This window comes from Lactuca saligna, chromosome 3 (genome assembly GCF_052625555.1).
Source record: "Lactuca saligna cultivar CGN05327 chromosome 3, ASM5262555v1, whole genome shotgun sequence".
NCBI lineage: Eukaryota > Viridiplantae > Streptophyta > Magnoliopsida > Asterales > Asteraceae > Lactuca > Lactuca saligna.
The window spans coordinates 140,792,385-140,806,223 of record NC_136419.1 but is presented as its reverse complement, the minus strand read 5'-3'; the positions used below and the strand labels follow the sequence as shown (position 1 = coordinate 140,806,223).

Sequence of the window (13,839 nt, the reverse complement as noted above, 5' to 3'; positions counted from 1 at the left end):
ATATATATATATATATATATATATATATATATATATATATATATATGAATTTCATGTTGGATTGGTTCAACTTAAGAAAATTCTATATATTGCGTTCTCAAAATTCGATTATGATTACGACATCCCTTTTCATAGTAAAATTTTGAGAATATGGCAAACAAAAATTATTATGGCAAAATAATGGTCTAGAACCATGTCTTTATGTGAAACATCATGAATCGTGTCCCATTTACTTTGGGTACAAGATCGATTACATGTGCTATAATATGTATTATTTCTGAATTTTCCAAATGCCTTGGGGAATTAAGGAGGAAAATGTCAAGAATTGGATTTGACTAAAGTGATTAAGCAATTGTCGAGGACAATCTAAGGTTTACCAAAGATTGATTGCTCAAGGATAGTTGGAAGTATAGTGTGAATTTTGGAAGGGCCATACTGACATAGTCTGAAAAGAGGCAACGTTTGTTCAGAAGTACTAGTCAAAATGGGAAATAGAGTTGTCTCTATAGATGGAAGAAATCTGTGTAAGATTAGAAAAGAACTTAGTGCAAGAAGCGTGTTCAAAGCAATTCATACTTTGAACATAAGGCTTTGTGTCCATGGAGTAGATCTTCATTAGAATACTCTGTAATGTTGTTGTCAAGTCTTTGTGACTTTGTGCATAATCATTACAAGAGAATTAGTGCATTTAAGTTTAAAATCTAATAGATTTCAATTTGGGAGTGTGAAATTAGAATCATTGAAAGTTTGGTCAATTGGTTATTTCACAAAGTAAGGATCATAGTTAAACATAGAGTGCATACTTGGTGTATGGCAAAGCTATTGTTTAGGAAAACATAGTGTACATGCTTGGAGCATGGGATACATAGTGTTTTAATTCAAGTATAAAGTTGATAAAACCGAAACAATGAATAATGATTTATCAGTATGGTGATAAATAGAAGTGGTCTATTTATATTCATAGGGTTTGATACCATATTTGATTCATTTATTCTTGTGTTTCACTTTTCATGTTTTGACTTCCATAATAACTAGGTTATTCTTCCGGAATGACTAAGTTATTTAAACCATCCACATTCGGTCATATGTTTGAAGTAGATATGAATCAAGACTATCATGGGTTGGCTTGTAGAGATCCAAGTTGGTGGACAAAGTTGTGCTACAACGCTCATGAGTGCTCATAAGTTCTGAGTATTGTCTTCAACCCGCGCTCATTTGAATCACTTCATGGATTTATCACGAGTGATCATGAGACGATAATATCTTATATTCTTCAAACCTAGAGATATGAGTTGTTACTATGAGTTGGTTATACATTGATTGCGCGAAACCACATTGGTAACTCAATGTTATAAAACGTGTCTTTGTGTATGATTCAACAAGTAGTAGAACAAGCCATATGGGTCGAAGTTTATCCATTCCTTTTACCTTCGGGATAAAAGCGATATCTGTGGGTCCCTCGATGATTTAGCGATGACACATGTGAGTGCTTGGCCAAGCCAGGACTGATTTGATTTGTTCAATTAGTCAGTCATCATAAATCGGAAATCGGGAAACAACACATGGACAGAGAGAATGATTTACAATTCATGTCTCAGTCCATATGATATCTAGAATGGAGGAATATATGATCCCTTATCTAATGGACAAGTCATTGACAAAGGTCAGAGTTCATCTACGAGGTCAGAGTTCGACGGAAGCTTTTCAGAACTACGATTGCTAGTTGGTTCTTAAAGTCATACGCAATAATAGTTTTAGACTTATCCAAGTGGGAGATTGTTGGATTAATGTCTAAGTCCATAACTATAATTGGTAAGACTTGATGCGACCCGACATGGTCCATTTAGGTTGCATGGCATCATGCATTTGGATAGACTATAATGAGAGAAATAACACTTAAGGTTTGTTAATATATATTATAAGTTATAATATATTAATAAGATTATTTAATTAGTATTGATCAAGAACTAATCTAGAATTAATTAAGTAATCAAAAGAAGACTAATTAAATATATGGGTTGATTGTGTAAGTCATCCATACTTTTATAGTGGGCTACTGCTCCATGGATTAACAAGTTGGGCTAAAACCCATATGATGCTCCATGGATGCTCCATGGTGTATTTGAACCCATGGATCCAAGTAAATGGAAAGTCATGACAATTAGGGTTTACCCTAATTGTAACAACTATATAAAGATCAAACTCTTGGAAAAATCGGCCACTATGAATAAGAAGAGAAGGGCTAGCCGATTTCAAGTGTTCTACATTTCTCTCAAGGTTATTCCAAAAAGCAATTGATGTTGTGTGACCCATTTGAGGTGTCACACTTGGGGCACTAGGCACTCAAGCTTCTTGAGAACATTCTACATTAAAGAGGTATGTATTCTATCTTGTTATATTTATTGTTTTGTATGTTAGATTAGGATAATACCTTAGATATTCATATTTGCATGTATAATAGAGAAATAAAATAGATCCAAGGTATTTAGGGTTGAATGTACACTTAGGAGTGTTAGAATGCTCAAAACCCAACACTTAGAACCCACTAAGTTCGAGATCCATCTAAGGAACTTGCTAGGGCCGAAAATAGCACCAAACTTCTCCAAATCTTCTTCAAAACCGATCCACAACTCAAGGTGAGTTTCATACCCCCTTCTTTTCGGTTTTTATGAGTTTTTTACGAGGGAGAATACAAGTAAATGTGTAGATCTATGTGTAAATGTATGCTATGTGTGATTTGATGTATATATGTGTGTGATATCATGTGTTTGTGATGAATATGTTATCCACAAAGTGTGTAAAAACAGAGATCTAAAACATGAGGAAGGAAATAAACATAAATTAAACTATTTTACACTAATCAAGTCAAGAAAAATAGTTTATATGGTTAGGATGAACATACTTGAACATAAAAACCATTTTTGGGCTTAAATTGTCGAAAATAGAAAACTTAGGGTCAAAACCGACAAATTATAGTTTCTGGAGGTTCAAAAGGGTCCAAACAGTTTCTATAATAATTTTTCTGAACAATAACATTTTTTAGGGACTTCAAATGTAAATTTTGAACTTAATGGGCTAGATTTGGGCTTTTCGGCCTAATAAGCCTCAAAATGCGAGATTTACAAGTTTGAGGGGGTGAAAATGCAATTTTCTATAAAACAGGGGATTTGAAGTGTATTAAAACTATTTCAAAGGTAAAAAAATGCTTTTCAAATTCAAAAAGTATCAAAAATGTAAAAAATTTCTATTTGGGCCAAAACTGTAAAAGTTGCGAAACTGGAGGTTTTAATCGAGAAAACATCATTCTGGAAGGACAAAAGCTGTTTACAAAATAAATTTGGACCAAAAATGTCTTTTCAACAAGTTTATGATACAAAAAGTGTCAAAATAATGTTTTAAGGACTAAAATGAAATTCTTTTATATAAAGGACTAAAAGTGCTATTTTTATAAAAGAAAGGTTGTGAAAAGGTAAAAATCTTACTTTTAAACAAATTAATTCATTAAGACAAAATACAAGATCCACGACTACCAATGAAACGTAAAAACAAATACACTCTCAACAACCAATATCGTTACAAAACGAATTGACTCGGTCTCGAATCAATAACAAAACAAAAATCAATAAACCATAATATTTCAATAAACACACGATACCTATGAGGAGTCAACATTCAAACTTTGGGCTTGAAAGTTTCAAATCGTGCTTGTTGGGCGTTGCTAGCCCAATAACATGATCTTTGGGCCTGAAGGGAACACGCTTACATGTTAATGGGCCTTCTATGACCCAACTTCATGTAAAAGGACTTTCAATAGCTCTATTGTGATATTGGGCTCTAATGGTCCATTAGTACTGCTAGTGAGGTCGAGAAGTCAAATGCGAGTCGGGCCAAGTGCCTTTCGCATTCCCGATAGCCTTGAATAACTTATGGAAATAAAGGGGGCTTCGTACCCTCCTTTATCCTCGGTTGACCAGCTTACGAGAATTCGAGTAATCAGATTCGTGGCGTTAATCAAGAGAAGTCAAGGTGGTTGGATTATGTGAGTAGTACGGACGACGCCTTAGGGATCGTTCGTAACCTATCGTTATAAACTAGTCATTTTCATTAATGCGTGATTGTAACCACTCACAAACCCTAGTTAATCGAATGTCACCTGGGTAATCAAAAACATTCGTCGTATTGGTATAACAATAAACAAGTCATGTAATTTGTGTATTGGGAAAACATCGGGTTTTCCCGGAAAGTTCAACATTTTCACATGTGTGATGTATACAAAGTTCAACAATTATACATGTTTTCAAAATCGACAAGCATATTTACGGATCTTCATATAAATAAATACTCTTTTCAGAAAATATCTGATTTTCTGGGTTTTTCAGACTTCACAAAAGTCATTTTTCCATAACATTACTTATTAACTCACCAACATTTCATATGTTGACGTTTTTCAAAATAACTTGTATTCTCAGGTAACAGGTAAGCCGAAGAATAAGTATCAAGTTATGTCATGGTGTTTGCTTAAATTATCTATTAGGCAGTCTATGTTATGGAATTGTAACGTTTAAAACAATGTACTGAATGTAAACAATATTAGTTGTAATATTCCAATGCATGGTGATGATTTGTGTTATGATTCATGTATATTAATTGTGATGGTATTCAATTTGAGTCACAAGAGCCCTCGAACGTTTCCGCCGTTCGGTTTGGGGGTGTGACAACCATGACTCTTTTAGAGGGCATGTGCACGACTGGGTAATATTCACTCAACTACTTAACTAGTTAGATGGAAACATACCAAGTCATTACTCTACATATAGTTAAATATCTTTTAGAATATGATTGGTGATGTGATGTGATGTGATATAAAGTTTCTTAGCTTCCACAAGTCACAAAATATTTCTAGGTTATCCCTGAATGGAATGACTCAACCTAGTTTTTCAATAGACTCATTTATCCAACCATATTTGATTACAACTTCTAAAGTAGCAGAGTATTCTGATTTTGTAGTAGATTATGCAATTATGTTTTGCTTGGATCACATTCCAACAAAACATACGCTTTGTTCCATAATAAAGTCATAATCTTATTATAATTCATAAGTATATTTCTCTATTTTGAACTTAGCATCATATATAACTCTTTACATAAAGATCTTCTTTTAAACTGATTATCTCCTATCCATTCTCTTAGTTCTTCTTAACTACTCTTAGAATGTCCATATAGTTATCTATTAATTTACCCATGTATTCAATTGGTATCTTATGATGTGTCCATAGCATGATCATATATATTATCTTATACATAATACAAACATAAATGATAGATTTATTTTCAATTCAATTAGAATATTAATCATTTTGTCTAGCTCAAACCTATGGGCTAGGGTTTTTTGAGTCAGGCTCAAAATGGTCCCATGTTGCAATTCCAAGTGTCATCCAAAGGATTCTTTTATTTTGATCTATTTTAGGATATTATCAACATATGTTTAAAGATTTAAAAATTTAACATTCATTTTTATCTATCTATATAGATTTTACATTCCAAGAATGTATCTTGTCTTTCCTAAGTCTTTCATCCTAGAAACACATTCCGATTCAAGGCGAAATGAGCCTTGCATATTCAGAATGTAGTTTCTCATGATTAAGTATATCTTGTTTATATAAGATTAGGAATATCACTATTGTTCCTACTAGTTCTTAGTAAACATAAATGTTATCTTCATTTTTATATAAAAGTATTCCTTGTGTTTTCACATTAAAATGTCGATTCCAGCCTTGAGATGTTTGCTTTATATCCATAAATAGATCTAAAGGCTTACACATATTGTTAGGATAACTAGGAATAATAAAACCTCCATGATAAGCTATATAGACATCTTCAAGTATGTGTCTATTAAGAAAAATGGTTTTTCTTGTAATCTATTTGTTGTATCTCATATCATGTAACAATTGATAAAAATAGGTCAAAGTTAGTCGTTCAAACCACCACGAACCCCACTATATTAGGACCTATTGCCTGTTGTTCTATGTTTTTATAAGCAATTTATGTCATGTTTCTCATACTTTCACTTATATTTCTCCATTTTGTTCAAAGTTGAAAGTCATTAACAAATAGAAAACAGCTCACAAAATAAGTATTAGTTAATGCCCTAAAAGTAGAATTTATGAATTGAGTATACATGAGAGATATAGATAAAAAAAAAAAAAAAATTGGATAGAATATGTTCTCTTAACTGTGTGGATATAAAGAACATCCAAAATGGAGATCGTATGGGGAAGTTATGCTCTTTTTAAGATATAGAACCAATAACATTTGTGAATCATTATGGAGGTTAACCCTAACTTATTCTTAAAACATGCATTGATGCAGGTTGAGCTTATAGTCGTAGATCATAAATTGGAAATCATCACACTTTAGCTTTTAATGATTATGATGGAATCACGTATTTGAAAGAGAAGTTGGGTCGCTTTAAAAAGAATTGTATTGACTCTTGCCTAGGAGCTCTTAAAGAACCAAACAAGTGTCCATGACCATAATGGACACAGCAATAAGAACCTAACTAGGCCATGGAAAATCATGTGAGACACATGTTGATTATTTACAAAAATGGCAGAACAGTAGAATGACATCGAGTCTACAGGTTTGCTAGTAAAATAAATGTGTATCTTAAGGGAAGGTTCAAAGGATAATACCTACATATCCTATTCACGTAGAAGATTGTTGAAAAAGTTGGTTTCACCAAATTTAAAAAATGGTTTATTCCAATTTTGAACAAGAATTTTGAACCTTAAATATTATTAAAATGATTAAACGATTATAGATGTGTGTTCTCATTCATAATACATTTGTTTTGTTATAACACACATGTATAGGGATGAGCATCGGAACCGCGTACCCGCTTTTGGAACTGGAACCGCTTCGGAACTGCCGGTTTTGAAACGGGAACCGCCTTAAGCGGTTTCGGTTCCGGTTCCTAAAGTTATGGAACCGGCTTAAGTGGTTCCGATTCCGGTTCTCGTTTTTTCGGAACCGCTACCCACTGGGTACCCGCTGAAACCGGTTATATATATATATATATATATATATATATATATATATATATATATATATATATATATATATATATATATATATATATATATATAGGGGAGGGTTCAATTGAGAAAAAAAAAAGGTTGAGAATGGGGGAATCATTCTCAGCCAATCATTTATTTTTGCCGCAAAACGCTTCAACGTACCGGCAGAAATGGAAAACGAATGCACATTCGTTTTCCAACATAACATATTTCCTTAAACTATGCTAATCATTACCTTAATATATACAAAAACATAGTTTTTTTTGTTTTTTTTTTTTATATATAAGCTATTTTTATCAAAAAATGATTTTAAATATACTAAAATTCATGATTTTTTATTCTCTACAAATAGACATCGATATTGATATAGTTTTAAGATAAAATAAAAAAATTATTTTTTTTATATTTTCAACTATTATTATTCATAAATGAATAACAATGCATCAGATTTTATTAAAGTACATTCGTTATTCACTTATGAATAAAAAGTATGATTTTTTCTTTTTTACAATTTAAGTATCATTCATATATGAACATAGTATATTCATATTTTAATATTGGACGATGAATTCACTTGTGAATATTAACATAATATATTCACTTGTGAATATTAGATGGTATATTCACTTATGAGTATTAAATGATATTTCATATGTTAATATATTACATAGTATTACATGGTATATCATATGTGAATATTACAGAGTATAGTCACTTGTGAATATTAGATGATATATTCACTTATAAATATTACACAGTATATTCACATATGAATATTATAAGGTATATTCACTTATGAATACTGAAGGTATTTTACAAAATATATATAATTTTTATATGTTATTCACATATGAATAACATACAGACTTGCAGATTTGTTTTGTGTTTTTAATAATCATATACTGATTCAGGTGAGAAAACATATTCATATGTGAATATAACGTGGTAATTTAGTTTATGCATTTCATCGAACAGTTGGAGTGCAAACAAGTTAACTATTTTAAAAATGTTAAAAACGTCAAGTTATCAATTCCAAATCATCATATACTTCCGATTTCGACTTCAGATGCGACATCGTATCTCTAATCGATTTCTCAATTTGATTTTGATTTCCGAAAATCCGATTTGGAATCTGTAAGTACCGATTCTAAGTCCCTCAATGTCGACTGTGATTGCGAGTCCAGAACTCCGATTCTAATTTCATGAACAACGAAGAAATTCCGGTTTAGTTGAAGAAATTTGGATGATTATTGAAGGTTGGAGGAAAATTTTTGATGATGAACGAATAGTTATCGAATTCTCTATAGTTACGTATTTGAAATTGAAGGTTATTACGATATTTACAAGTTTGTCACCGTGTTTTTTATGCTTAGATTAAATGAGTGGCTGAGAATGATTCCCCCATTCTCAACCTTTTTTATTTTCTCAATTGAACCTACCTATATATATATATATATATATATATATATATATATATATATATATATGTATATATATATATATATATATATATATATTATTTCATATAAATATGTGTGTTACTTAGACCGATTTAGAATATATATATTAGTCCGATTTTGTCCGTCTTTGGTCCGAATTGACTTGATTTGGATCGAACTAAATTGCGGTTTTATCGACAAAAGTTAACAAAATTAATGTAACCGGGTTATCCACTCCCGAAACCGGAACCGCCAATTCCGGAACTGGTTCCAAACATTTAAGAACTGTCTAGACCGGTTCCGGTTCTGGTTCTAACTTTTTAGGAACCGCTAGTTCCAGTTCTCGCCAAATGAGGCGGGTAACCGTCTATGCTCATCCCTACACACGTGTAAAACAGGCTTAGGATGGATGACAAATTAATCATAAAAGTGAGGTAGTTTGATGAATTGAGAAAAGATGCCAAGTGACTTTTTGGATATCCCTCGTATTTGCAAGGGGATGCAAATACGAATGCACCACTGGTCGATTGGAAAAGTTTAGATATATTTTTGCAAACTATATCTTTCTGTAACTGTTAATTTATTATGATTCAAGTTACAAAACTCATACTTCCTCCGTCCCAAATTAATTGTTCACTTTTGATTTTTGATGTCTTTTTTCTTTGATGTTGACCTTAAATATTTTTATTTGTGTTATATATTACTTGATGAAACTTATAACGATAAAAATACATTTAAAATACAATTCATTCATATATTTTCCATCAATTATTATCTATCAAAAACAAAAATATTTAAGATTAAAATTGAATAATAAAGACTTTAAAAATTAAATGTGGACAATTAGTTTAGGACGGATATAATATTAAACAACCATTAATCTTCTTATAATCAATAGATGTGTATAATTTCGTCATAAATTGGTGGTTATAAAATAAATCCAATGAATACCACCACCCTACAAACAATTTGAAGACACTATTGACTAAAATTCAATAATAATAAAAAAAACATCTCACATTCTATTATTTTTTCTCTATTTTCTTGAAAAAATCGTTCCAAACTGTTGTATCATATGAAACAAACACCCGATAACGAATAATTTTTTAAGGGTATCGTGTTAAACGCACGTCCTTTTTTTTCTTGTTTGATTTCGTAGATTTCCGTAATACGATTCCTACGATACCAATTCGGTGCATTTATAAGTTTTATCTTTATAAAACAAATCCCACTTCTATTCTCTCAAAGCTTCATTCCATACTCTTCAATTCTTTTTGTACATCTTTATTCAAATTTCATACACTTATTAGCTTTCTCTTTCATATCAGATTTATTGTAATACTTCAAGAATCTAAATCACTTTGCATAAATAATATATATTACTTAACCAAAATCTGGATGGAATTGAACATTTGGCAAATTTATTCAGTTAAAAGACGTGCAGTCCCTTCTTATTTCCCCCTGGATGCCGATTTTTACACCGGTCCGCCCAAGCTTCTTCATAGCAGTTCCAAACGCCGCATTAAAATCCCCTGGACTGTTTGCAAAATCATTAACCGTTGGCTGAGACGACGCGTCTGTAAAAAGAACTTCATCCGATGTAAACAAACCTTTCCCTGCTATTAAGTTCTGGTAATAAACATTATCAAAAGTCCGAGGAGTTTCGGGATCCATATCTATAGCAATATTAGGATCTACACTTTGAGGACAAGCAGCCATTAATTGTCGAGCGTATGCGGGATTTAAAGAAGGGTCAACCGTGGAGGCTGGTGAAAATGAGTATAGACGATTGGCAAAACGATTGCAGTGAGAGAAACCGAGTGTGTGGGCTCCTGAAAGTGCGATCATGTCGAGTTCTGTGAGGTTGTTTCTTGCAAACATGGTGTTGAGTTGAATGAGATTGAAGGTTGGATCCGGTAGGTTTCCGACGACTCGTGATGCTTGTGAAATAAGTCCATCTCGTCGACCTAATTCCACGTTAAAGAGAGGCCCCCCAGCCTGCATGCATGAATAGAAAGATGAATAGTTTGTAGTTAACGTTTCAATTACTTAAGAAAAAAAAGACATGCAATTGCATTTATGGAAAACTAGTGTAATGGATTAAATGAAACGCGAAAATTGATCAAACGGTTTCAATTAACGCTGCTCTAAGCACATATATATAATTAAGGTGCTAGTATGATGGATTCGATTCAACCCATTAGTTTTGTTTGCTTGGATATATGGAATGAACTTAACATTCTTTAAAGAATGTGATTAGTGTATGACTTTGTTAATTTTCCCTTGTTAGCTGGGATGTCTATTTCTTTCTCTATTTTTTTTATTTAGAGAATAGGTCAATTTTATGCTATATTTTAATGAATGTTTTTTGTAATAAAGATTTTATTAAATTAAAATTATGCTTTTCTGTATAAGTAGAAAATATTGTTTATTTTTGTAAAGAGAAGTTCATTGAATTTAATTAAAACAATGTTTAGGTAAATTTTATAGTAAAGTTTTTAAATATCTAAATGATATGAAACATAAAACTAAGAAACTAAAAACACTTAAAAATTAGTTAAATAACTTTTTGGATTATGAATTTTATGTTTTAAACAGCTTATGTCCGGAATTTTTTCTTTAATTTTTTTTAAAGCTAAAAGTTTTGTAAAAGTATTTAATATGGTTTTTGGATTATGACATTTTTTTGTATAAAATAGAAATTGTAATCTTTTACTACCTAACAAACTTTTCCTTTTTTTCAAGTTTTTGCTAAAATCAAAATGTTAGAAGATGTAAAAGATTTGTTCTTAAATAGATGTTAACCAAACTCAACCTCAATCGATGAGATATTATGAACTAGAATTTAAGCTCGTTAAGTTCATGCTCAAGTAAACAATGCTTTTAATTGAGTGGTTGGGTGTAAGACTCCGTTTTATCAATACTTTTTTAATCATATCTAATTTATTACTTCTTCACAAACGTAACAAACAAAAAGAAAATATTTCAACAAGTTTCATTTGCAGACGCTAACTCTTACCTGGGCCACCACATCTCGAGCAGCAATGGCTAAAACATCGGCACACGACACGACACCAGGGCAAACAGACTCAACCGCTTGTTTAGCTTTGATAACTGTATCGAACCCATCACCGGCGAGCGAAAGATTATCCTCCGCATCCTTCTCGGCGTCTCCGTTCGGTGATGAGATCATAACCGAAGCATCACATCCCTGCATGCATGGAAAACACCTTAGAATTTAGAAACTCCATTTAAAACGATAAAACGAAAGCTTTAACTACAATACCTCAACGAAACAGTCATGGAAAAAGAGACGAAGAGTGGCCGGAATTGTTGTAAAAGTCTGGCCGACCTTTGTGACCACCGTCTGTCTCACGATCGCCTCCACCATCGGACAGGTTCCGGCGTAGAAATTCTCAACCAGTTGACCATTCCCAGCTCCGGCGAGAACCACCAGCGTGATCAAAAAATGTAATACACTTCTCCGCCGTGTCTCCTCCATCTCTTCCTCTGAAAGACACAAGCAAACTCCAATTGATCGACCAATAAACTTTTAGTATTGGCATATTCAACCTGGAGTTGTTATAAGGTGTACAGAGTTGACAAAATTGCAATAAACGGTCAGCTGATATGATCTTCCAATTTGTAAAATTTAATAGGGAAAGTGACGCAATTTGAAACCTACCACACGCATGCTATCTATGAGAATTGGTATGGTGCTAGTCATAGTCATAGAAGTAATCTCTCTAATGGAGCATTGCACGAAACTTTGTTGCTGTAGAATTGGCAAATATATCGACCGGATCATTAGCATGGTGGATTGCGATATTTAACCTGTTTAATTAAACTAGTCAAGTTGGATTAAGGTTGAAGATGTTTACTTGAAATCATGCTTGAACCGCTTTAAATGTATGTTTTTGTTTTCACTTTTATATATTATCTTGAGTCATGTTATAAATGAAAGTGGATTTTCTAGAATATAAGATTAATTATTCAATTAAATGTCCATTTATGAAGCCTAACATAAGATTCCAAAATTATAACAAGATGTTACATCGACCCCTCAAATAATTTACTGTGAACTTGTAATCTTTTTTTTTTTTTTTAATGTTTTGTGTTTGAATTCAAACTTTAATCCTTGTCTTCTCTTTCAATGGAAGGTGAAGACACCGTAAAGTAGCGTTTTTGGAGTTTGTCGAAAGCAATACAGCGCAACATGTTAGTAAAATGTTTATGCTTTACTATTGTTCTCACGATAAAACTTAACCGTTGTCTTGATTATAGGTCGTAAATATATTTTATCATTCGTGAAAGGTAAGAATGTGGGTTCTTTTTTACAAATACTCCATGTTTACATCATATCCCTCCTCAACATCACAAGTAATCGATGGTGATAAAAAAAAAAAAACAATATTGTTCACAACAATATCCTGAACATCTGTGAGACGATGTTAATATGTTAGTAAAATAAATGGTTATGTATTGTCCCAAAAATACTAAATAAAAATTTTCTTTAAATCAACAAAAATAACCATTCGTTTATTCCAAAACTCAATCAAAATATAAGGAAAATGTATCAAAAGTCATCAAAGTACAAAACAAAACATAGAATGCGGAACACTGGTGGATGTTGTACGATCATGTCAGACCCTTCCCTTTCATTGTTAACCCTAACTGTTACTTTGGTTAAGATTATTTATCCTAGATAATCTTCGATAAAAAAATCATTTTTAACGTTTATTATATCTTAATTGATTAGCCCGAATCTGCAGGTTTTACACCTAGTTATTGCATGTTGGTATGTTATAGTGATCTATTAGATCGGTATCCTGGTATCTACCATATATGTTATGCTTAGTGATCTGTAAGACCTGTTTGATTATCTGTTGAGTGGCTATATATGCTTATATGTTATGTTTATGTCGACATGTTATGTGATGTTGGGTTGAGACGGACCAGTGAAACTCATGGCCATGAAACATAGGGCAATCCAGATAGACTGAAGGCCCATGAAGCGAACCAGTTAGGTTGAAGGCCCGGAGAACGGTCCAGATAGGCTGAAAGCACAGTGAGGCGGTCCAGTCATGCTGAAGGTTCTGTGAGTAGTCCAGATAGTATGTAGGCCTGCTAGGCGGTGCAGTCAGGCTGAAGGATCTGTATACATGTTGTTTGTTATTGTATATGTTACTTGTTTGTGTTGATATTTGGTGGGGTCTCACTAAGTGTTGGCTTACAGTTTTGGGTTATGTTTCAGCTACTTCAAATGATCGCGGGAAAGCAAAGGCGTGACTGTACACATCCTCATGATTTGACTTATGGTTTTG

General features: G+C 32.4%; 1 protein-coding gene across 1 annotated transcript; it reads right to left on the bottom strand.

The window, feature by feature from the left end:
* Positions 1-9,875: 9,875 nt before the first annotated feature.
* On the bottom strand, positions 9,876-12,106 carry LOC145037313 (peroxidase 55-like). The gene is made up of 3 exons (XM_078985948.1): positions 11,802-12,106; positions 11,535-11,726; positions 9,876-10,513 (listed from the first exon to the last, which is right to left on the bottom strand). The coding sequence occupies exons 1-3, from the start codon at positions 12,015-12,017 to the stop codon at positions 9,941-9,943; spliced, it is 981 nt and encodes a 326-aa protein (XP_078842074.1). The 5' UTR covers positions 12,018-12,106; the 3' UTR covers positions 9,876-9,940.
* Between the last annotated feature and the right edge of the window lie 1,733 nt (positions 12,107-13,839).